This window comes from Arthrobotrys flagrans, assembly GCF_004000055.1.
Source record: "Arthrobotrys flagrans strain CBS H-5679 chromosome Unknown unitig_15, whole genome shotgun sequence".
Lineage (NCBI taxonomy): Eukaryota > Fungi > Ascomycota > Orbiliomycetes > Orbiliales > Orbiliaceae > Arthrobotrys > Arthrobotrys flagrans.
Genome location: NW_027137545.1, coordinates 2,768,281 through 2,791,943, shown reverse-complemented (window position 1 = coordinate 2,791,943; position 23,663 = coordinate 2,768,281). Strand labels below are relative to the sequence as shown.

General features: G+C 45.2%; 4 protein-coding genes across 4 annotated transcripts; 1 reads left to right on the top strand and 3 right to left on the bottom strand.

The window, feature by feature from the left end:
• Window positions 1–1,581: 1,581 nt before the first annotated feature.
• On the top strand, window positions 1,582–3,317 carry DFL_000716 (uncharacterized protein; the record flags this gene model as incomplete). Its single annotated transcript, XM_067636698.1, has 2 exons — window positions 1,582–2,437; window positions 2,503–3,317. The coding sequence occupies 2 exons, from the start codon at window positions 1,582–1,584 to the stop codon at window positions 3,315–3,317; spliced, it is 1,671 nt and encodes a 556-aa protein (XP_067495265.1).
• Window positions 3,318–8,354: 5,037 nt separating this feature from the next.
• On the bottom strand, window positions 8,355–8,762 carry DFL_000715 (uncharacterized protein; the record flags this gene model as incomplete). Its single annotated transcript, XM_067636687.1, has 3 exons — window positions 8,355–8,364; window positions 8,430–8,461; window positions 8,523–8,762. 3 exons carry the CDS (start codon window positions 8,760–8,762, stop codon window positions 8,355–8,357), a joined length of 282 nt encoding a protein of 93 aa, XP_067495264.1.
• Window positions 8,763–10,816: 2,054 nt separating this feature from the next.
• On the bottom strand, window positions 10,817–11,599 carry DFL_000714 (uncharacterized protein; the record flags this gene model as incomplete). Its single annotated transcript, XM_067636676.1, has 1 exon — window positions 10,817–11,599. The coding sequence occupies one exon, from the start codon at window positions 11,597–11,599 to the stop codon at window positions 10,817–10,819; it is 783 nt and encodes a 260-aa protein (XP_067495263.1).
• Window positions 11,600–13,922: 2,323 nt separating this feature from the next.
• Window positions 13,923–14,522, bottom strand: DFL_000713 (uncharacterized protein; the record flags this gene model as incomplete). The annotated part of the gene is made up of 1 exon (XM_067636665.1): window positions 13,923–14,522. The coding sequence occupies one exon, from the start codon at window positions 14,520–14,522 to the stop codon at window positions 13,923–13,925; it is 600 nt and encodes a 199-aa protein (XP_067495262.1).
• Between the last annotated feature and the right edge of the window lie 9,141 nt (window positions 14,523–23,663).

The window sequence follows — 23,663 nt, the reverse complement described above, 5'->3', positions numbered from 1 at the left end:
ATGCAAGGTACGAGTGAGTGTAATACATGGCCTCTTGCTTGGGATGAGGTCTGGGTTGGGTCGGTAGAATTCAAAGATTTTACTTTACCGGGAAGCAGTTCTTATATTCTAGAATCTTATTGCCTAAAATTTTCTTATTCCTAAGTCTTTGTTCATATGCTAGTTCTAATTTGAATGTAACTACTTATTTTTGATCTGATTTTGCTTTGGAATTCGTTAATTGAATATATTTCTGCAGTCCAAGATGCCTAAGTATTCGCCACATATTTGTTCCCTGTGTGTTGTGTTGAATACCTCATAAAATACGCAATATGAAGTGAATCATGTATAATAGTGAATCTACATTTCAGCTCACATCATACCATTAATTCCTCTGTGCGCACAGCTGAAATGCAGCTCTCGTTGCATGCATATAATGCCATGCATGGTGTGCGGTGGTGGCTCAAAGCCATTTCAGTTTCACCTCGAGCTCTGAAGCCCGCGGCATTCCCATTGATTCTGAGAGTTATCACGTTGTAGCAGCCTGTCGGTAGTAATTACAATGTTTGATCTCTGGGATATCTCGAAAATACAGACCGTTTTATCTGCCAAATCGATTTTAATGATGGGTAAGGAGTTTATTTCGGTGTGCCACTACCCATCTTAGGAGTGTGAGGTTCTTCGGAATTCAGCTGCGGTATTGGGATATCGCCCTCTAAATGCCAAGACGGGACTGGGTTCGCACTTTGGAATACACTAGCGCTCCCGTGGCTTCACCGCGCACCTTCCAGTGGCAAAAAGTCGGCATCGCAATCGGGGGAAGGAAACTGTTCCCATAGTTTCGATCCTAAATGACCCAAGTAACCATCTCTCGCTCTTTATCTTGCCTAAGGCTATCTGCACTAGCTATTTGTCATAAGTTTTTGAACACGAATCTGCCTCCCTCAAGGCTTTGACGGAATATCATCGGAAGGCACGGTTCTAGAGTCTCGCAGTGCGGCGCCACGCATAAATGGGCTTACCTTCGAGCGAATCATATTGAGGCTCTAGACGGCAAGATGCTCGGATATGCACATATGTTTCTCAGCTGGTGCTACTGAAGTTCAGCTCTTCCTCTTTCGAGATGAGGGGTTGGCTCTGTTTTCCGTGCTAAGGTCAGAAGAATACGATGGAAGTGCGATTATTTATACCCCAATGCTGGGTTTCCAGAGAAGTCTGGTCGAATACACAAAACACTGTGTGATCTGAGTAACACTGTATCTGCGGTTAACTTTGACGCCTCTGTATTTATATATTGTATTCGTTTAAATTTCGGAGAACTTCTTCTCCTTCGCAACGATGCGTCTTGTCGAAATTCTCGAGATATCCTCTTTTACTTCGATTTTTTTCGTTGGCGGCGCCTTCTGTAGTCTTCCAGATCTCAAGCTGAAATGGGGAACGTATAGCCCTAGGGCGATCAATAATGTTACAGATGCAAGTTACTTCTTCGATCGGGCGTTCCGCGCTATTATGAAGACGCATGATTTTGACAGATGGCTCTTATAGGTCAAGGTCTATCGCGACGTCCGTTTCGGTCTTCCCCCGACCGGTGCGCGTCGCTTCATGGCTGCAGAATCTCCAGATGAGAGCTTCAATACCAGCAACGATAAACCCGCAAACTGTCTAGCAGTCCCTTTGAAACTCCTCAAATCCCCTGCTTGCAAGGCTAGCCCAAGTTTCGCCCTCGAGCTCACTCAAGACCCAAAGGATCAAAATGAAGATTGCTTGTTCCTAGATATATACGTCCCTGCAAACCTTACATCTTACACGGAGCCTTTGCCAGTAATCGTATGGTTCTATGGTGGCGCATACATTTTTGGTGCAAAGTACAACAAAAAGACTCAGGGTATGCTGTATGGGGGTGTCGGAGCTATTCGCAGCGCCGCCCTTCATGGCAACGGCGTGATATTCGTTACTGGAAACTATCGACTCGGCGCCCTTGGCTGGTTGGCCGGCTCTTACATGGAAGCGCATGGGACCCCCAACGCGGGCCTTACGGACCAGAGGCTTCTCTTAGAGTTTGTGCAAAAATATATACAACAACTCAATGGTGACCCCGGTAACGTTAGTGCGTGGGGCGAATCGGCTGGCGGTGGTTCCATTTTACATCACCTAATCGCGAGAAATGATGATGGAACTTTGCGAGATCCGCTATTCAAGAAGGTCCTTGTTCAAAGCCCGGCATACGAATGGAAGTGGGATCGTTCGGGAAAGCTGAACGATGAATACATGAATTTCGCAAAACAGGTTGGGTACCCGGACGGCGACATTAAATCTTTACAAAGTGCTTCTATAGATAAAATCATAGAAGTAAACAATGCAATGGCGTGCAGTGATCATAAAAATGGGCTGTTCCCTTTTGGGCCAGCGGTTGACGGCAAACTGATCAAGGAGATACCGGTATACGCACTTGGAAAACGTAGGCCATACCCTTATCCGTACCCTTTCTCTTCAAAAGCAGGATTTATTAATACTGTGTGATAGCGAATCGCTACTGGGACAAACTCGACTCAGTCATATCATCTCACGTGGCTACAGAAGCCGCTAGCTTTACCCAGGGCCTGAAAATCAAAAACAAGCCTGACTTCACAAGGCTGGTAGGACTCAGCTTCCCTGGTTCGATTATGGAATATATCGAGAAGTCTACCATATACTTCAAAGGGCCAGCGACTGACAGAGTATGTCTCTGGGACTGGCACAGCTGTTACACCAAAATCGTCCAAGACTCGATGTTTATGGCTAATGTCCGGGCCATGTACGAAGCATACAAAGGCCGATACTACATGCTGAACTATCGTTGGCCATGGGATTCTGTTGCAAAACATGGAACTGATCTTCTCCTTACCTTTGCTTATCCGGAGATTAACCTAGGAGAGGTGGTAAAGAACCTTGACCCGGATAGATGGGGTGAACTCATATCCGTCGTGGTCGATAAGCTCAGTGGAAAGATTGATATCGCGGCGGGAATATTCCAGCAATATTTGGTATCCCAGGCAGTCAGTTCCTCCCCGGGCAAATATAGAAGCCTGGACGTCCCAGATTGGCCGATCCCTAAAGATCGTGACACACTGCAAGACGGGGTTATGATGGTTAAGGTACCATTAGTATTGGGATTGCCCAACCTTCTTAGCAAGCCTCCGAAATACTTTACGGTCGGCGAACAAGCGGACACGGATACTACATACACAAAGTACAGCTTCTGGTGGGGTGTTTTAGATCAAATTACCAACTTAAAAAACCCTGGTAATAATGAAGCGACCGATACTCAGGAAACAGGAGGATACCGGGATGAATTATAATGCATACCGGAATATTATGTTCTTGCTCAGTCTCGGCCGGATTATTCCCCACGAATTTTCGATACTTCGGTTTCTCCCATCAAGTCCTTGATATTATTGTGGAACCATTTCCTCTTACGCCGAAATCATGTATCTTGCCCTAATAGTATTCGCATGAAGCGGGAGACAGATGTACAAAAGTAGCTTCAAGAATTAATCCAGCATGCAACTGTGACACAACACTAGCCTTTAGAACTGGCAATAAAACATAGATGGACCTGCTGCAATGCTAGTGCATCAATAGTTAGATTTGGATACATCTTTCGAGTGTTAACTCAAAGCGGACCGATTTCCGTCAAATACAGAAGCTTGTAACTCTTGGTTCACGTCAAACCGAGCCCAGATTGCGGGTCGATCCACACATCGAGAAGCTACCAGCGCCAGGATAGATATAACACTAAAATCTCAATAAAAAATTTTTTGATAATTTCCGCGATTTATAATTTACATGATATCAAATCCACGGTTATCCTAACACACACTTCGCCAAACAAAGGAAAATATTAACTATTAGAAGGATCGAAAGGTTGTTTAACTTTGACAAAATAAAAATAAAATAAAAATAAACTCTCAATTTTCTACACTATGCATTGTAAACATCATAGTATACGCAGCGAGCACCGTCAGTATTCGAAACTGTCTGACCATTGGTAACAACCGGTATGTCTTTGGTGAAGACATTGACTCTCCACTTTCAGCCCCACTCCCTACTTGCTTGCCCACTGGCCCGGAAATTTGTACCTAACACGGAGCGATCTCAAATAAAAGTTAACACAATGCTTTTGCGAAAGCATCTTACGTAGCAGCGTAAGATAGTCGGATCCCGTGTCATCCAATACGTGGGTGAAGATAGAGGGTCCGCCTGCTGCCGCCATAGCTGGGGCAAATCAGAACGCGCAAACCCAAACTCAAACTCAAAAAAAAAAAAAAAAAAAAAAAAAAATCAAATTTCCACGTACAGTTCTGGCGCCTGGTTGAGAATAAAGGCAACTGTTTGGGAGCATTAGCCCGCCCTGAAGACAATATAGTTAGCAATAAGATAATGATTCATTATATCAAACTAAAAATTGAATACCTCTAGCCAAGCGATTTTAGAGACATCTGCATCAGAAAAATTCATGCCTTTACCGTCTTGGTATATGGGTTTGATATTCTTGCCAGTTTCCATGTCGATTATGACGGTTCTTACGTTTGCTTTTTGTTCATCGCAGATGCTTGCATCATCAAGCATACGTTTCAATTCGTTAATTCGAACTTGGGGGTCCATCGGCCACTCTATCAGCGGTTTCCAAACGCGTTCTTGATTCGCCATTATGAAGATTGGGTCTTATGAACTATCTTAATGTGTCGATCGTAAAGATAAATGACCTCAACCCTATCAACTCGGAGCAGGGAGCTTTGAAGCCGGCCGCTTACAGTAAAAGGCTGTCAGATACTCGAAGGCAGAGATAAAAGGGCCTCGGTTGGTCGCTAATCGGCCACGAGCAAAGGCCAGGTGTTGTGAATGCTGTAAAGAAGGCCAACGGTGAAATCGTCAGAATCGGTAGCAGACTACTAGATCGAGGCGATATTCTCGAAGGTGCACGAAGAAAGCTGTACGATGATGTCGGGTATGAGGTATAGAGAGCAGGTAGGCCAGAAGCAGGTATATTACGGCTATGAGACATTGAGAAAAATAACTGATTTTCCCGCAGATTGTCTGCAAAATCTTAATTTGGGGGTGTTGATCGGACAGCTGTCGTTGGTCGTTGGCTGTCGTTGGCTGTCACTGGGTGTCACTGGGTGACATTGGGTGACATTGGGTGACCCAGGCGACGCGGCTGTCGCTAGCTGTCATCGGATCAGAGCCAACACTTTCAATATGGATATGCATATTTGTTTCACCATATCCAGAATTGTCGATAAATTTGGAGTGTTATAGCTCAACATTGCAACGTACCGCGGACATATTTGTACTCGCTCAGTGCATTGACGGTTCCAAAATGCAAGTCTGAGAAACAAAAATGCATCGTGGCCCTTTCTCGCACCCCAATTATGCATCCAACGAAATGATGGTACATGGCGGGCCAGTATCTGAGATTGTAGTTGGTTCGGTCCACTGACAGTCCTCGCAACTGTTGAAAAGATAATATCTTTGAACTAAAATAAAGGATTTGAAAGTTATCATTCTACTGGTTTTGGAAGCGAACACCGGGTCACCAACAACACCTGCTAACAAGCCTCCGTGGTCTAAGTGTACTGAGGCGACTAGCGTCGAAGACTGTCAGTGTCTTACACTAGCAGCTAATAAGTCGCCTTTGGAGTCCATTCGGACAGACGATAACGAATACTTACTTAGTGTCCACCAAATCGATCGATTTGATTAGCGTCATAAATAAAACTTGAATGGGCAATCATGATTCGATTCACGAACCGGTCAATTGCGGCCACTAACGAATTCGTCCCATTTGCTAACTGCAATCCGTGTCATTTAAACCACAGTCTTGGACATCCCCTTGGTTGTGTTCAAAGGTGAGCTACGGTACCTGCATGATGCGGCATGCGTTGACGGCTGATCTCTCCTTTCCTTATTGCCGCACACCTGTGCCACCTGTCGTCGCAAATCGGAATTACATTACAGGGATACAATTTAAGGAAGCTTTACGCCAATCATAAAACACTCACAAGATCATGATGTAACATATGACTCTCGCTTCGGTAGATATTATTTCGAATATTTCTTGATGGATTGTGAGCATCTGAAAGCACAATAAAAATAGCTAGAGACTTAGAGCCGTATCTAGACACTGTAGAGAAAGAAAATTCGTTATGTTACTCATTTTTCAGAGCGAATCGTTTATGATGCTGAAGGAGACAAGTCTCGCGAATATGAAACAGGGCCACCCAATTAACCAACACACTTGTTAACTGTCAACCTTCCAATCGATTCAACTCTACATAAATAAAGCGTATGGCCCAGTATTAACATGATTTTGTCTTACAGGATGGAGCTTACGCAAATAAAGATATATAACGCTTCAATTCCTGGCGTTTCCGATTTAAGATTGCCAGTTGATGGCATAAAGCGTTATTTTACTACGAAATGGGTTTGTCGCGCAAGAACCCTACTCTGGAACACAGAGCTAATCTTCCGACTTACTAATGTGATATCATATCAGCCCGTGGTTGTACGGCCGTACTGAGAATACTTAGTATCAAATACAATAGAAGCCACTATTGAGAACTTGTAATTTTTTGATTGGAGATCATTTGGGGGTCCCGGTAGTCATCAGAAAGAAAACTCTTAGGAGTTTTCAGGACTATAAATTTGCATTCATAGGACTGATTACCTAGGTATATATGTATGTCTCCTGTTTGTGTCACAACATAGGATCATAAACTCCGAAACTGCTGGTAATTGCTGGGAAATGAATATTTGATTATGTGCACGTGTTATATCTCATTTGTCTATTTATGGTACTTGTCCAGAAGCGCTTTCGTGGCGCATGCTGCCGTGGTAGCGAAATCTTGCCATCTCTTATTTTTATTACTATCTGCATAGTCACAAACCCCTTTAATAACCGTACAAGAAAGGTTGTCCCAGACTCCAGCGCCCTCCATTTCAAATGCAATAACTCTGTCTCTCTCCGCAACTATATCACGATCTTTGCCGGATTTCATAACTGTATCACCGGATGCAATCGACCCGAAATGTGTAACTGGCCTGGTTTGGGTCTCGTACCCGGCATTCATAAAGGGGGGAGCTATTTTTTTTGCACGGCCGCCGCACTAAACCCTAACCTCTGCCTCGGTACTAGTCGGGTTTCGTCACAGTGAAGATTACTGCACAAGGCTACTAGAGCTTCCTCGCAGACAGGATCTGATCCCTCGACGCATTTATCGCAAATATCGCGGTGAGAAGAAGTATCGTACTTGTGTCTGTATGAAGGCTCAAAAAGCTTGTCTTCGGGTTTCCCCGGATCCGTAAATCTGCTATATTTATATTTTTCTTGGAGAGGCAAGAGCGCCTGCTGCACTAAAGCGCCGTAGAGCCTGCAGTTTGTGATTGTGGAACTCGAATTCTCAAGGCCTGAATTGGCTGGAAAGTTCAGACCTGAGATTTGAGATAATAGCGGGTTGTGTAGGCTGGTAACCATAATTGATGCGACGCGGGAAGATATGCTAATCCACGAGAAGAGAATACTCAATTTGGTCCAAAAAAAAAAAAAAAAAAGTATTAAGGCTATTGCAATCTGTTGGTATTTGGGCTTTGTTACATAAACATGACAGTTGTTAACTTATACTTAATTGAGTCTCGAGATTAATTAAGTTGTATACTTTGTTTCCGCCTCCTCGAGCTCGGGAACGAAGAGTGTTGATGCTGGTACTTAATCCGACGGTTGGCCTGTCAAGTTATATTTCGTCCGGGTTTCTCCATTTGTAGACTCCGAAGCAGCATTCCACCAGATATATCTTCATATTTTCTAATATTCCGTCTCGGGCCATGATTGGACACCCCGGGAACAATATCGTGTACCGAGATGGTTGGTCGGCTGATATACACTCGGTTCGCACTTGATAGTCCGCTCTCTTCGCGGCCCATCATGATATTGTAGTTCTCGCTCCGTTATTTTAGTTTGGGGTACATTGTATGAGCTGTGTGTCCAATAATTTGTGCATCCTGGACAAGAAAGGGACTCGTTCCTCTCATGACGAGATATATATTCGAGCACTCTCGAAATCTCGCTCTGAATCCCCTGTACGGCATTTAAAATCCCCTGCACTGAATGCCGCGTTGTGGGTCCCTCTAGGTAGGAGGGTGCGTTATTGCAGCTGTCTGCAGCAGTTCTGGATTGGCAACCATTTGCCCGACTAGGCTGCGGGTAGAGGTAAGTCTCTGGGTTTTCGTCGGTCAAAATTGGTCCGTTAATCCCTGGATGGCACAACTGGTTTCCTAATGCACCCGCCGTCGCATATAAACGATTGCTGTCTAGAGGTGTTCCGGTTATAAACTTGCTGTCAGCCGACTCTAAGAAGTCGGATTCAGCCAGCGCACCCATTCCGCTCAAAGTGGTGCAAAAACTATTTTCTAACCCTAAACCTGTTTCTCCCGATATTGCGCCGTCCTAGAATCGCTGTGTTAGGAATGTACCAGAATAGGAGTTTGGGCCCTTTAGATTAACATACCGCACATATCGACCCTAACAAATCTGCCTCGCTATCGGACATAGACGCAGAAGAGCCCTCGTCATCACTGGGTAGCAACCACCATGGATTCTCATAACAAATATCCACTTTGTCATACCCGAGAGCTATGTACTCCTCTTGCAAAGAGGGTGCATATCTGGGATCATGGCGGCCCCCGTTCACGGAGTCCTGGTCTTCGAGAGTCGAACCGCTCCAGACTGGGAAATGCGAAGCACCCATTGAATAAATGGTAAATCGAAATTCTTGAGTTCGCAGCGCGCAGATGACTGCAATTTGACCAATGTTTGTATTGGTAGTTAAACCTTTTCTAATTTCAGATAACAGTCAACGGCTTTGGATCGTATTGTGGCTTAAAGGATTGAGAGAAAAATATATCGCGTTCAAAGACAGGTAATTTAATTTGGCGATGAAGCTCAAAGGGAAAAACGATATAGAGACAATGTGTATGAGGAATAGACTGCTAGATAACTGGTCTGGTCTGAGAAAAATATCAAACGGAAGATGCTTCATTAGGGTATATATATGTGAATATGTACATGATACCAGAGCCCTTGAACTGATTTCAGGATCAAGATATTTGAAATGTGCCGTAAATGCTTTGTTGAAAAAAGTGCTGGCGAGATGCAAGGTGTCCATGCATGTTTGTCGCGGAGCCCACCGTATGTTACGACGTTGTAGAACGCATGAAGTCACACAATAGACAACCCCACCTCTCTTTTTCTGCGATCAAGTCATAATATTAGGCTCAAAGCTGAGGCTGCACGAATGATTGGGTGTCAACATTTTAGGTCCCTAATCCAGCGCCAAGCTTGGAGTCCTAATCATATTAGGATGGTCTCTGGCTGCGGCTGGGATTCATAAGAACGGCCCCTCCAGAGCTCTTTTAATTTTTCCGCCACACAGTTTTTTTTGTCTTGCAGTTGAACGGAATTGATCCAGCATATATTCAGCGAATCTTCCAGGCCCCAGAGAGGCCGATATGAATTTAGGAACCCCTAAAGCCGCAAAATGCAACGTTAGAACAACTTGGAATTTCCCCTCTCCCGCCTTGTGTGGCCCACAACCTACGCAACTCCAAACCCACACATTTACCGGCAACATCCGTCAAGATTGCAATAACGTATGGTCTTTGCGCCTGACTCAAACCCGCCCTCGTACTACGGCTGCACACCCCGTGTAAAACCCCAGAGTCACAGAGATTAGGAAAGGTCGTGAGGATTCCTAGAATCGAAGAAATTTTCTCATACATAGTATTAGTGGGCAATTTGATCCATTTCCCTTTGGCGGCGATTTGCGCAGGCTTGAATCCCGATTTCGTGTCCTTTCGAGACCTCGAGGTTGCGACATGCCTAGGTGCCTTGAGCTCGACCGAGGAACCGGGTCTTCCGTCCTCGATCAATTCCTCCGAATCCCATCCAAACCGGAACCGTTGCGTGCATCCGATGACTGGACCAAATCATGTCTGTGCTTCTTACTAGCCTGGATTTTCTGGGCCGTCTAGGCTGGATTACCAGATCGTAAGCTACAGATCAATGGGTTTGCAGGTGAAGAAAGGCTAAATATTACCCCAGCTTCGAGAATGCCCTCGGCTTCGCCGCGATGAACATATCGTGATGGTGGATTTGGTGGGTTTAATCATTGTACCCTAACCTAGACGATAAACCGGCCTGGAGAGCTTGATGCTGGTACAGGTATGGTCCCTTGTTTCTGGTGGATACCGGACGGGATGAGATGCGGTCTTATCTAATGTGTTTTAGGCGATTCTTCCCTTGTCTCGTCCTGACTTGCTTCTTCTTGCGAGTTAGGCGAGCGAAACCAGGGTCCATCTGGTCATGTTGGATAACAGTAGGCATCAAAGCCTTGCAAGCTTTGAACTTCAATAGGAATCGGATGGGGTCTTCCTACAAATCACTATCATCTGAAGTTAATTCCGATATAAAAGATATTTCTCACAGCTAATAATGCTCCAACAGTGGGCATCACTACGGATGTACTCTGATATTACGATGTGTTTAAATTTTTTATTTTTTATTTTTTTTAATTTTTTTTTAATGCGTTACTATATTCGGTAAGGTCAAACTTTTTGGTCTCCTCATAAACTCGCCCGGAGCAGCAATAGCAACTAGCGCACAGAGTATTCACTAGACACTAATAACAATCCCAGCCCAAATAACAACCCATGAACAGCCAGAAAAATGATAGGTGTGTTTCTAGAATTGAGGGATGGATCTATAGACTATCGAGAAAGTCCTTGTCAATCGGACTCCGGGCTTTCAGGGTGAATAGGGCTCAACAGAACCTCGCTGCTCAGGAGATTTGTTTCTGACCCAATCTGGGTGCTTGAGCTTTTGGTGCCTCTGGTAAAGGTTGTCGGAGGCTTTTCCCTCCCTCCTGCTATACATGACGCGCCCGCAACCTGGGTAATGGCAGGTGGCGACAAAAAGTTGCTCCCCGTGGTAACCCCCACGGGGTGCTCTTCTGGCACCCGTCGGCATGCCTGGGAGACGACCATGTGCATTCCCCGGAGTAGGCAGTGTGTATTGCATATAAGCGAGCCCAGCATCCACTCCATGACCAACGGTTTGGTTATGAAAGAAGTGTTGTGGTTGGTCGGGGAAGGTGCCTGCCCAGCCACCCCCATACCCCACGTCAATGAGTTGCGGGGCAGGCACTACTGCCGGGATATTGTCATTTACGTCAGGGGCGTTAGGAATCAGCAAGTTGACCGCTTGAGTCCAGCCAGCACCAGCATTTGCATACTGTATATTAGCCGGGGCGTCGAATTTGGCTCCACCACCGTTGTTATCGGGGTCGTCTAGCGGGCCGAATTGCGGGCCGAAGTATAAATTTGGGGTCTGCGCTAGAAAGTTCTGGGCAACCCCACGGAACAACCGCGGGTTGTCGAGATGCTGTGGCCCAGCCGGTGCCCCGGTTGCATTTGGGTAACCGGGATGGTAATTCGGAAGACCACCTTGACACTCAGCACAAGGGGAGAGCGGTGTGCATTGGCCATATTGGCAGGTTTCGAGAAGACGATGACGGTGGTCTATATCCATCTTGGAGGGAGATAGGTGCGACGAGGTCACGTGTGACACTCTACAGACGTCGATATCGGGATTTCTTTTCGGACCAGCGTTAATTCTCAAGTTGATTAAAGGATATAGATATGTGGGCCGCAAGGATTGTAAAGGAAGTCGTATCGGCAAGTAGAAAAGCGCTTCGCAAAGCGGGCGAATTTGGTAATATGATCCAGAAGACGGGATCGGTGATATCTGAAACCCTTATGGACGTTTAATGGCCATCTCGAAGCGGGTTTCGCCACCTTATATACGAGGCTGGCTACGATGCCTCGGAGCTGAAGAATCATGAAATTCCTAACTAAAGTCTACATCAAATCTATTCTAACCCCCCCATCACGTCCAACGGCGGTGCGATGATGATGTGTTAGGGTCAAATCGATCCATGGACGATGTGGTGGGTACGGCGACATGTCAACAGAAGTAGGTTTAGGGGTGCTATCGACGTGCGTAGGAAGCCTATTTTCTTTAGGGCTAGACAGGGGGTGGTTTGAAAAACAACAAAAATTGACTAATTTATTCTGAATTCCTCCAAAAGTTTTTAAAAATCCCAAAACCCCTCCATGTGTGCACTCACTCGTTCGCCTATCGATAGCATCCGAGACGATATTAGATGCCTCAAGAGTTGTTTAGGGTGGGTACTGACAACAGCTTTTGTTCAGTCAGCAGACAGCTTGTCGAAGCTGGCCACCCCTCTATTTAGGATATGTAAGCTCTCTCTCCTCGAAGCGGGTGAGAAACTTTTGGAGAAGCCTTCAAGATTCCCTATACCTACAACATGGAATTGTGTCCTAGTAGGATTAGAGGATGATGATTCGCCAGCTAAAAAACACAAGTGGGTCCCCACTGTTAGGTTAGCGGTGCGGCGTCAAGACATTTGAGGCGGGAGGGTCTAGCTGCGACCTTACGGGAGCGGATGTCCCACCCTAGCCCTAGCCAGTGCATTGTTGGTCTAAACGTGAATGAAGAAATTTTAATCGAGAATATCCTTGAGGTCGGCTTCCTCAGGTGCAAAGAAGGAAATCTACCACTGGGGAGTTCGGGATTCAAGTAGATCCAGTAAGTGTCAGCATGCCCGGTGTAGGGACCTTGGCCAGCCACAGGACTAGCCCCTGCAACTTGGTAAACTCCGAAAGGAATGGTGTGGCTGCCCTGGTCGAGCAGTCTCATGCAGCTCAATCACAGGTCGGCCTGTCGCTACATCTACTTGTAGGCATAGGGAACTCTGTGAGCTCTAGGGAATTCAAGGGGTAGGCATGGCTCGAAAAGGACCCTATCCTGATATCCAGGTTTCGGAGCAAGCCAAAGTTACGCCATTTTAGGAAGCGGAGTGGTTACACTAATTTTGCTATGTATGTATGTTTTGTAGAGGTATTTGAGAGTGGAGGCCCGGCATACGTCACTGCGACACTTCAAAGCAGGTGTTTCTCTCTGCATATGTGCAATAAAGCACCTAATTCCTAGGTTTTAACCGAGCCGCTTTATCCTGATAGCCGGGTGGAGCCAGGGAGCAGCCTGCCCAAACCTGGGGAACTTGCCGTCTAACATTCCACAATGACCAATAGTGTGCGCATGGCTACCTTTTTTTGCGGGCACTACGGTCGCAAAAACATGTCAGACGCATGATTACTTTAAATTTTTGTAGGTATTACATTTGGTGGATCCCTGGCTTCCAGCGAGATATCCTCCAGAGGAGACCCAAGCGAATCTACATATTCTCGAAAACAGGCAAACAAGGCACCAATATTTCTGGCTTTTGACTGCTGCAAGCGTACTCCAGCCGTTCTGTTCGACTTCGCTTCTTCCTTGTGTAGCTAATTCCGTTTTCGGATCCCCACACGGTGTCCCCGGACCACACACACTACGGGCTATAATTGGGTCTTTGAGCCCCAGGGAGCTTTGAAGACCCTGGACAAGAATCGGATAATTAAGTACTTTCCAGAAATCGTCTTCAACTAATCCTGGAAAAAGTGACCCTTATATTTCCGAGACTGAAGTGCCCTAATCCTACTTACAGGTTCTCTCTTGAATGCGATTACCTTTCTAATTTTGGCACCCAGGTCGAGACAACCGGTAATTGTCAAAAAACCATGGACAAAATCCTTTTTTTTTGTATTAAATTTCTTTTTTCACCTTTTTTGGTGGCGCATTTACAAGAAAAGTTCTGAAGGTTCGACGACGGGGGGAACAATAATTTGAGCAGAACGGGAAAAAAAAAAAAAAAGAAAAAAAGAAAAGGTAGTTATAGCATACATTTTCAGAATCGAAGTTCGAAGGACAAATCCATAGACAGTTGAGAAAATCAATCGAATCGTCGGATTGCGTCTGCGAGTTTGATTGGAACATGTTCGACGGTACACCGCTCCTTTACAGTCTTACCCTGAACCCAAGCGGCATGCTTCTTCCTTTGATGTTGTTGGAGAAGGTTATCGACGGCTTTTCCCTTCTTTTTGCTATACATAACGTTGTTGCAACCTTCGTGGAGGCATTTGGCGCAAAAACCTTTCTCCGCATGGTGGATGTCTCTGCGGGGAGGCCTTACGGCGAAACTGCAAGTGGCGGCGGCTGTTGTTGCTGCTGCCGCATTCCCCCCATTTGGAAATGTGTTTGGCGGACTCTCTTGCCGGGCTTCAAATCCGGGGCCGAGGCTCGCAGGACTACCAGGCATAGGCTCCAGAGCAGACTCATTTAAACGCGTATTTCCTTGCGGCTCAATGGGGGGTCCGGGCAATGTTTCTAGGTCCGCGTCTAGTATTCTAGCTTCATGAATCCATTTGTACAGCCAATCATCATCATCCTCTTCGTCAGAATTGTCCGTTGGCTGCGTTTCCGTGTCGGTTATACCGTCGAAGTCGAAGTCGACATTATCGCTGGTATAATCCTCTGTACCCGCGCTGTCCATACTATATATGTCGAAAGGACAATATGCCATTGGATGCAACCAGGTGTTCCACCAATGGTATAAAGCTTAGAAATAGTGGCAACTGAGGATCGTGGACAGTCGACTACTTGTTGTGTAAACTAGACCGTGGACGCCGGACCTTGACAGATACACAAAATCTGCGAACGAGAGGTTTCGAAAATAGGACTTAATCCTCCAGGGTGAGGCGATAGTTCCTAATCGTAGCTAAGGGCTTTTGTGCAATGACAGTGGGTTTCAGTGGTAGCGGCTTTTTCTATGAGAATACTCTGGGACTGTTGTTTTGTGGATGAATTTCTTTCTCGTCTACGATGGACCGGCAATCAGGAAACGTGTAAATGGCTTCTCAGACTGGCCGGAACTATAACTCCTGGATCCATTAAAAGACGGGCGGACCCGGTACGCTCGTGGATTGGAATTGTTCTAGAGTCGAAACGGCTTGGAAAAGGTAGGTTTCTGTTGGCTTTGTGTGCAATAGATGGAGGAACAAGTAGAGTATAGAAGTATGCAAAGCAATACAGAGAAGGTGGCGCGGTGTATTGTTAGAAAATAAAGTTGAAAATTCAAAAACTATTTGAGAGGCCGAGGGGTCGATCTATCACTTTATAGTTATGAGAAACCTAGTCTTTAGATATGCTTTCGCATTCACATTCGTACAAAATATCGTGTCCCTCTCGCTCTTTAATGTTTTCAACCTCTTGCAACGACTGCTCTATGTAATATGGGTTTTTAAGGCGCCCGACAATTCTGTCATACCATGCATGCGCAAGGTGAAGAACCGAAGGTTAAGACATTGGCCCTAAAGAATATGTAACTTAACAATGATGTAGGTGAAATAAAAATATCCCCTTAAAGTATTGTTTGTGAGCCTCATACAGCTTGGTGGTGGTGGGGGTGTGAAATTTTCTTTTCTCTGAATTTCCCTGGCTCATATGGCGGCCGATGGTGCGAAATTTACATTTGATGGGTGTATGAGACAAAATTCCGCTGGCTAGTCCTCTCACAGCCTCGCATCCAAACGACCAGTCAAATCTTGCTAATGAAGTTGTAGTTCTGACGGCCTCTAGGTCTGAAACAACCCAGGGGATCGAATTTCCGATGCCATCCTAATAGCCCCCGGGGGCGTGGGGCTGGTCAAATAAGTCTACTGACGATAACCTCCCCTCCCCAAGTGGGGCACTTAAGGTTCCTTATCCCCAATAGTCTTAAAGAATTGCGTACTGTTCCACCCTAGAGTTGGTACCTACGCTTCAGGCGTAAGTAATGTATCAAACTTGTCGTTCGGTGTTAGGGGTACATGCTGCAAATCGCGTCCTAGTGCGCGCACCAGAGCTTTGGAGGCTTGTTGCATGACTAGGTTTCGATGGTCCGCATTGACGCAGAAACCTTGGCATGCCACCGGCAAACGTTGCAAACATCACCGTTTTGATCCCAATTCCACCATTGAATTAATCTTTTTTCCCCCGCGTTTTCCCCCTTCGATACTCCGTATTAAGCGTAATACCCCCGTGTTAGTTTTGGAAAAAAAAAAAAAGAAAAAGAAAAGATTGCTGATATGACGAACGTAGAACCAGCCCTCTCATTCAGCGAGAACGCAGGTTCTCGAGCTCAGCTATGATAAGAATCGCAACTTATTTCTCCGAGAACCGCCTCCCCGTAGACATCACAAATTGTCTCAGGCCTTGTGGTCATGTGCCGCCCGGATCAGCCCCCCAGAGTTCAGGTGCATGCTGTGGTAAACACCACCAGAGGCTCTATCGAATGCCGCCGAGGTCACAAATCGGGACTAATTATAGTCGGCGGAGCTGGGCTGAAGCATTCGAAGGAACTGTGAGGGATTTCAAGGCCACCCAGTGGTTCTTCTCCAGAGTGTAGCTCTGGAACGAGTGGAGTCCAACCTTCGAACCTACAAACTGGGAATCATTAAAGAATAGTGAGCCTGAGGCCTAGGCTACGTACCACGGCAATGTTCCCAGTGGTACCGTGATGCCCTTGGTAGCATACTCGCCAGGGTGTTGAGCTATTTGCCATCTATTCTGTAATACAACTGGCGAAGCTGCCTTTCGCTGTTTTGGTTGAACCAGACCAAGCACTCACGGCTACCCCATTAGGATCGAATATTACGATCCTCGCTGCTTAACCTTAGTCTGCACATTTTGTATACCTTGTCGACTTATTCTTAGGTGCAAGATTTCTGGCTTGTGATCCAGTTCAATATGGACACGGAGATGCGGTGTCCATATGCCAGAACTCGCAAAGGTGACGGATTTGATCTGAGAAGGGGCTGACTAGGGAGGTAGGTTAACATACTATGTTGCAGTTCTTAAGATCTTGTGTTGGTGCAAAATGAGGTATAGCTCCCAGGCTGGTCTAAATCTCGTTACAATCACTTAGATCTTCAAACTCGGCCGTAGACTCAAGAAGGGGAAGTTCTCACGAGGTTTCTTTGAGACCGCATTACTATGGTGTAATGGGAAAGCTCCCACGGCGGGGCTGGTCGTTTTCCCGCCGCATAAGTATTTGTTTTGAAAACTGACGGCTAAGGTCGTTTTTTTTCTTTTTCTTTGCTCGCTTCAACCATGCTCACTTCAACCATGCTCACTTCAACCATGCTCGCTTGAACCCATGCCATGGTGGCTGGAAATTGATTTGCTGGCGTATCAATCACTCGCTGTACGCACAGGGTAACTTTTTTTACACCTTTTCTCCCCGATCTTCTTTCAACAACTGGAAACTATTTGGGTGAATACTCTGCGCGGCACCATACCCAATTTAACTGGCTTTTCCTGGCCTACCAAGGAAGCGATCACTTTCATACCTGTGCAAGTCGCTCGCGTGGCTGTTTTGGCGACCAGCTATACACTGCGCCAAATTTTGATGACTAAGCGCTTCGGCTGTCGTGGCTGGAGGCGGATACTCCGCAACTTCGTCTTCGGTGCCCCTCTCTTAAGTAATCCACAGGGTATTCCACAAGTCAACATTTTCCATTCTTAGTTAGTCCTACAATCGGTTGATTTCCGGGCGGTTGGATCCACAATCGCCTTCTGTCATCTATAATCACTCAGCCGTTGTGGAGCAGATGCCAAGCACTTCCCGTCCAACACGGCTCGGGACTCGGTCATTCTTGCCAAAGCTTCGATCCGTGGCCCTACCAGCGGGTGCTTGCGCTTGGGCTCCAAAGATCGGAGAGCATCCAGAAAATTCTCCGAAGAGCGCTTCGTTATCAATTTTCTGATTTAGCTATTAAGGTATCGCTTAGCCTTCAGAAATACCGTGTCGTATAGAAAATACTGAAATATAGACATGATGGAAAAGACAAGTATGCACGCGAAACATGAACATTGAGATATTTGTGATTTTTTAAAACAATAGGGTTTGGATTTAACGTGTTGGTGAAATAGCATAAAATTGATAAATGTTGTTGTAAGCTAGTTCCATCACTTTTCCAATTAACCTAGATTGAACAGGTCTTATGTCTTATGCAGCTTAGAGGGGTTTCAATCACTTTGTAGCGTTGGATGGAACCGTCCCGACGTAATCTCGGCTAGGACGCCATTTGGGGACAGAGTTCCTGTGCTTTAGAGCTGTGGTTTTAAACCAAGCCCCATAGTACGTCCTCTGAAAAAGAATTTGGTACCGTATTTATGCACCCCATCCTTCCAATTCTTATAGCTGAAAAATGATTGAACTTTTGAAAAACTCTTGCTTGCATCCTTTGATATGCAGACAAGTTTTATGGTTTTTGAATTCTCATCAGAATCTTCTGACATTTCAATCTGGTCTTGCAAACCCTCTTGAATTGATGTTTGTGATGATGCGGGTTGAGTTGCGGCCGGCGGCTGTGGTGTTGTTGGCTAATAGCGCAGCGATGGAAGAGACGGAGGGAATAGCTGGTTGGAAGGAGACAGTCGATGGTTGTGGAATAGTGGATGTGACAACCGATGGTGATATGCAAAGGAGAGTCAACACAAACCCTCACCGTAGCTTGTTGCATTTTTAGTAGCTGCCCTTATTATCGTGCTTGGTGATTGTTTGTCGATTAAACCCAACTGAGGTCTCGAGACGATAACTAAGAGAGGTTGTATTCTCATAACGAGAACCCAGTCCTTCCGAACTCCTTAACAATTAAGATCATCAGAATCCCTCAAATCGAGACTATATTTTCCCAGAACGGAAGCTTTTTGTAGATATGGGCACTGAAAAAAACATTTCTGTTACTTAAACAAGATAAAATCCGGAAAGGTTTGTCTTGATATCTACAGAAAAATGAAATTCAGATGCTCCGCCAGCAACATGAGAACGAACTGGACTTCAAAGCCTCAATAGATGTTCTTTTCTTTCCCTCATCTTCATCATGCAATGTGCCCATGCCCCAGTAGCCAATGAAAAGCGAGGACGGTTTGGCACAACGCGCATTTTTGGGTTTTGATAAAGGCTTCATGATCTTCATCAAAACAGTACGGCAAGGATTAAGGTTCCCGCTTTGTGAACAAGGGTTTCCTTCCTCTCAACGTTATAATTGGTAGCATCCAAAGTTACCGGGTTTGGCAGGGTCCGGTGGCCAAGTTAACTGATATCCAGAGGTGAGCTAGGCTCCTCTGCCCAGAAGAAACGTTTGCCTATAACATCTGTAATAAGACTTGTTTGATGCATGATATCGGTTGATGACTACCGACATGACCACACCACGATTTCGAATATTTTGGCCGCGATACTGGCTAGTGTATGATATTCATGCATGGCATGTTATCTAGCATGTTATAATATATCGGGACTAAGATATAACATATCCCGAGCCTAGGATCAAGACGGATGCAGATATCCCGATGTTGGGCGAAACATAACAAAATTCTAACAACTTTACAACTTTACAACTTTACTACATACCTCGCTGTAGCAACAGGCATATGCTAGTCTAACCATTTTATAACCAAATGTTTTTTCTGTGAAAGAGTTCAACAGCATTATACATTATCTTACCTATACACTTGTTGGTTTGAGATTCACCGGAGAATTAGGAAGATAAAACCTACCCTGCCAATGTAATCTGACACCCTACCGAAGAATTCTACATTTCTCTGAGAACCTAGATGACACAGACATTAAAAATAATCACAAGTCATGTCATCACTGCCCCCAGGATGTTGTATCCTGCATGCCACCTTCGTAATAACAGGTTTCCTCGTGCTCGAGTTGGTGTCTGTTGCCGATGCATGAACCTGGTGGGTCAACGAGGCGAGATCCCAACTTCGTGCGAAGAGCTCGGGGCCTTTAACAGAACCTGGTCTTCTTCGGGTATATCCAAGTGTTATATGCCTCCGCAGGCTAGATCTGAGAATATCTTGTAGGTAGTAACATACGATGCCTTAGTCAATTGATGGCGCTTAAAGTCACCGATGCGAGCGGGATTTGATAGGAACTTGAATTGTTCTAAAAATATATTGTCCACCGTCGATTCGGTAGTGCTATACCAGAAATATTAATTCGCCCGAAGGGCAAAAAACCTTTGTTTTCATTCTGATATTTGCGTCCGAGGACTGTTTCTGAGAATCTTGAAGTTATATCTAAAACTCTACTAGATTAACTTGGGGTTGGTGGCACGTGAACCAACAGCGGAGAGAAACGTCCCAATTTCGTCAAAAACTTGCTTTAGCAATCTCCGAAAATGTTGCCGCAATCCTGTTCGCTAGTTATAGGCGACAGGTGTCCTCGAAATCCAGGTTTAACGGCGACGTAATTTGATATGATGGGATCTCGATCGGTATTGTATCAATGGACTTGCGTATAAAAGAGCTTATGGTAGCGGTTCGGAAAGCGGCTTTTCTCACCATCACAGTCGTTGCCGGTCAAGCTTAAGGCCTACCCAGTAGGTAACTGTCAGGTAGAAATGGAAAACATTCTAATGTTGTTCAGGTGGCCCTCCTTGCCCATCTCTACAAAACGTTGCCTAATCAAGAGTCATTTCAGTTGAATGATGGTGGCGCTGTGATCTTCAGCCACAGCAAAAAGATTAAATTCTTAAATGAGAATCTAGGGGATCTCGGGAACCTCGGGGGCGAAGAATTCGTTTCTTCATCTGAAGAGCCCGATGTTCAGCCCCGTGACAGCGGTGTCGGATCAAGTTTGAGTTCAAGCGTTACATTAAGTTTCAGCTGCGATGGTCACAAGGTCGGACTAGTCTGTGCCCTCTCGAAAGAGTTATTTGCATTGCGCGCACTCTTCGACAATAAACACGGGGACGAATGCCTAAAGGCTCTTCGCGGAGATAGCAACAACTATGCGCTGGGTCATATCTATCCGCATAACGTTGTTGCAACTTGTCTACCATCTGGTGAATATGGCACAGCTGCCACTGCTACAGTGTATACGCACATGAGAAGGAGCCTCCCACAACTAACAATCTGTCTATTAGTTGGGATCGGCGGCGGTGTTCCTTCTAAAACATGCGACTTGGCGACTTTGTCGTTAGCAATCCCTCGCATAGATACTCAGGAGTTATTCAGTACGATCTTGGTAAAAATATGGATGAAGGATCTGAAATAACAGAGTGCCTGCAGCGTCCTCCGCAGTTCGTAAGGACGGCAATAAGCAAACATACCACCGCAACCACTTAAGCCATATCTTAAGGCTATCGCAAAAAAGAATAAGCAGTATAAAACACCCTGGTAAAGAACAGGATCCTCTTTTCGCGACAGCTTGCCCACATAGTACAAAGAATATGGCGCGCCCAGAATGCTCTTGTTCAAATATCGAAAGTCAAAGCTATCAACATCCAACAGTACACTACGGCCTGATTGCTTCCGGAAACCAAGTTACGAAGAACGCACAAGTAAGAGACTATTTAAGTCAGGAACACAACGTCCTTTGCTTTGAAATGGAAGCAGCTGTTCTCATCAATGCTGGCAATTGCCTTGTTATTCGAGGGATTTGTGATTATTCTGATTCTGAGGAAAACGACGTATGACAGTAGTATGCAGCAGCCGTAGCCACAGCCTATGCGAAACTACTCATTTCGAAACGACAATCCCTAGTTAATGATTATGGAATGCTTCAGGTTGTTTCAATGGGAGCCTATCCGAGAAAGCTCAAGCCCTCTTCCGAAATTTCTAGTCTAGCTCCTTCGCAGAGGCTACAAACTAAAAAGAGCTCTTCGTAGATCTTCAAACTTAAAAGGCAGTCGTGACCACTTCGTGGAGGTTGGTGCGCGAGACCAGGACAAGTCAAGATTTATATCGAGATTATATCAAAACTGGTCTTGGACGGCGTGATAACTATTTGCAATCCTCCACTGTCCTCAGGCTGACTAGATCTCTCCTATAAATATTCCTTTTGCGCTTACCTAGTAGCATGTATCGATAGAGGACATATTAGCAGAACTGATGTTGCCCCGTATTTGTGCCATGTTGGCGAAATACATCAGAATACTCCGGCGTTGATTGCTAGATGTGGTATGAAGAAAATTATATCTTGGTATATCAATTGATGTATGTGGCAAAAGCAGCTGAATCGCCAGTTAATAATATGTTAAAAGACGCCATAGGTGAGGTCGACATATAATTAGATTGGTCAAGTAGTACACCTCGGCACTGAGACTATAACCTCTTTAATGCGGTTCCTTAAAAATATTTCCTCTGAAAGTCTGGTGGCCTCGAGGAGTTGCTCTTAGATTTTCATGACAGTTTCCATCTCTTATTATGAAGATTAAATCTTTGATGGCTAGAGAAGTAATTTCAGATAAGGACTTAAGTTCGATCAGGAAAATTCTTGAAGATCTTAAGAAACGCCGATTGCGTACAGCACAGTAGCCGGGGATGTCCTAGAATAAATCTTGACCCTAGGATCCTCAGATTTCCGCAACTTTCACATTTCTCTAAAAATGGACGCAGGGATTTAGCACCCTAAGTTAAAGTTCAAGCACATGGAATAACAATGTACGGGGCATATTGTGTAGTCTCAAGACTACATATTGTGCTACTTCCTAGAAATTCGGCACACAACCAGTACTAACATGCAACGCCCGAAAGCATCTAGCTGCATATCCTCGAATTCAGCTAGAAAGTGATGGATACCCCCGAAAATTATGTGAAAGGTATTAAAAAGAGCTTGTCGGTTTTTGTATTCCTGAAACTAAATCTTGGTTCAAGATTCTTCGCGCTCAAAGGAGGTATATTTAAGGACTTCGAAGTATCATTACATCTATGCATTCACTTCTCAAAGAAAACTTACATAAACTCTCCCGCATGAATAAGGAAGAAATCTTCAATTGGCTAACTTATAGGTCTACAGCATTAGCAGGACAAAATAGAGCCGTGGTGGGCCGGCTCATCGCGAAACTCTCATGGAAGGAAAGATATCAGAACAGCCCCGGCTGTCCTATTCTAACACCATAGCACATACATACTAATGACATTCAATTTCGGTGTAAAGACTTTAAAAATTAGGCCTCTTCTCATATAACGGTATCCTGACACCAATTGCATCCAAGGCATGTGTCCTAACAGTACTCTTGTCGCTTTTCCTTCAACCTTCCACCGATCTGAATATTCTGTCAGCAAACGATGCAGAGTATGCTTTACCTTACCGAAGTTATTAAAATTCTCCTAAATTGGATCACCAAATTACTCATAGACACAAAAAAAGGCCGCCCGCATGCGTGCTGTGGCATGATATCGATTCCCGGGCCTTCAACTCACCGAGCCCCATTTTTGTGGCTGGGTACCTCTAATCTGAAGGATAAAGACCTAGATACATTCGACTCATTCCAAAGATACCGCCAGGCCATATGTAAGAAAACGGGTATTTGGTCCAACAGTCTGGAACCGTGGGGTATTGGAACTTGTGTAGAGGCAACTCCGCTTTCGACGATGCCCATTGATCGAGGTGGTAAAATCCTTTCTCTTTGTTTGGCCTCGAAAGATGGAAATAAGTCGCTAAGGGCTTGCAAGACCTGCCAAGCCACGTTTTTAAACTATTTCACAATTCCCGGCGTAAGAGTTATAGATTTAGCAGACAATAATGATGACCTTAAGATGACATGAGGTGTATTAGATAGCTTGGGCCGGAATCGCAGCCTTTATCAGGTCGGAATATATACATCTATAGCCAAATAGTTAAAAGTTAATA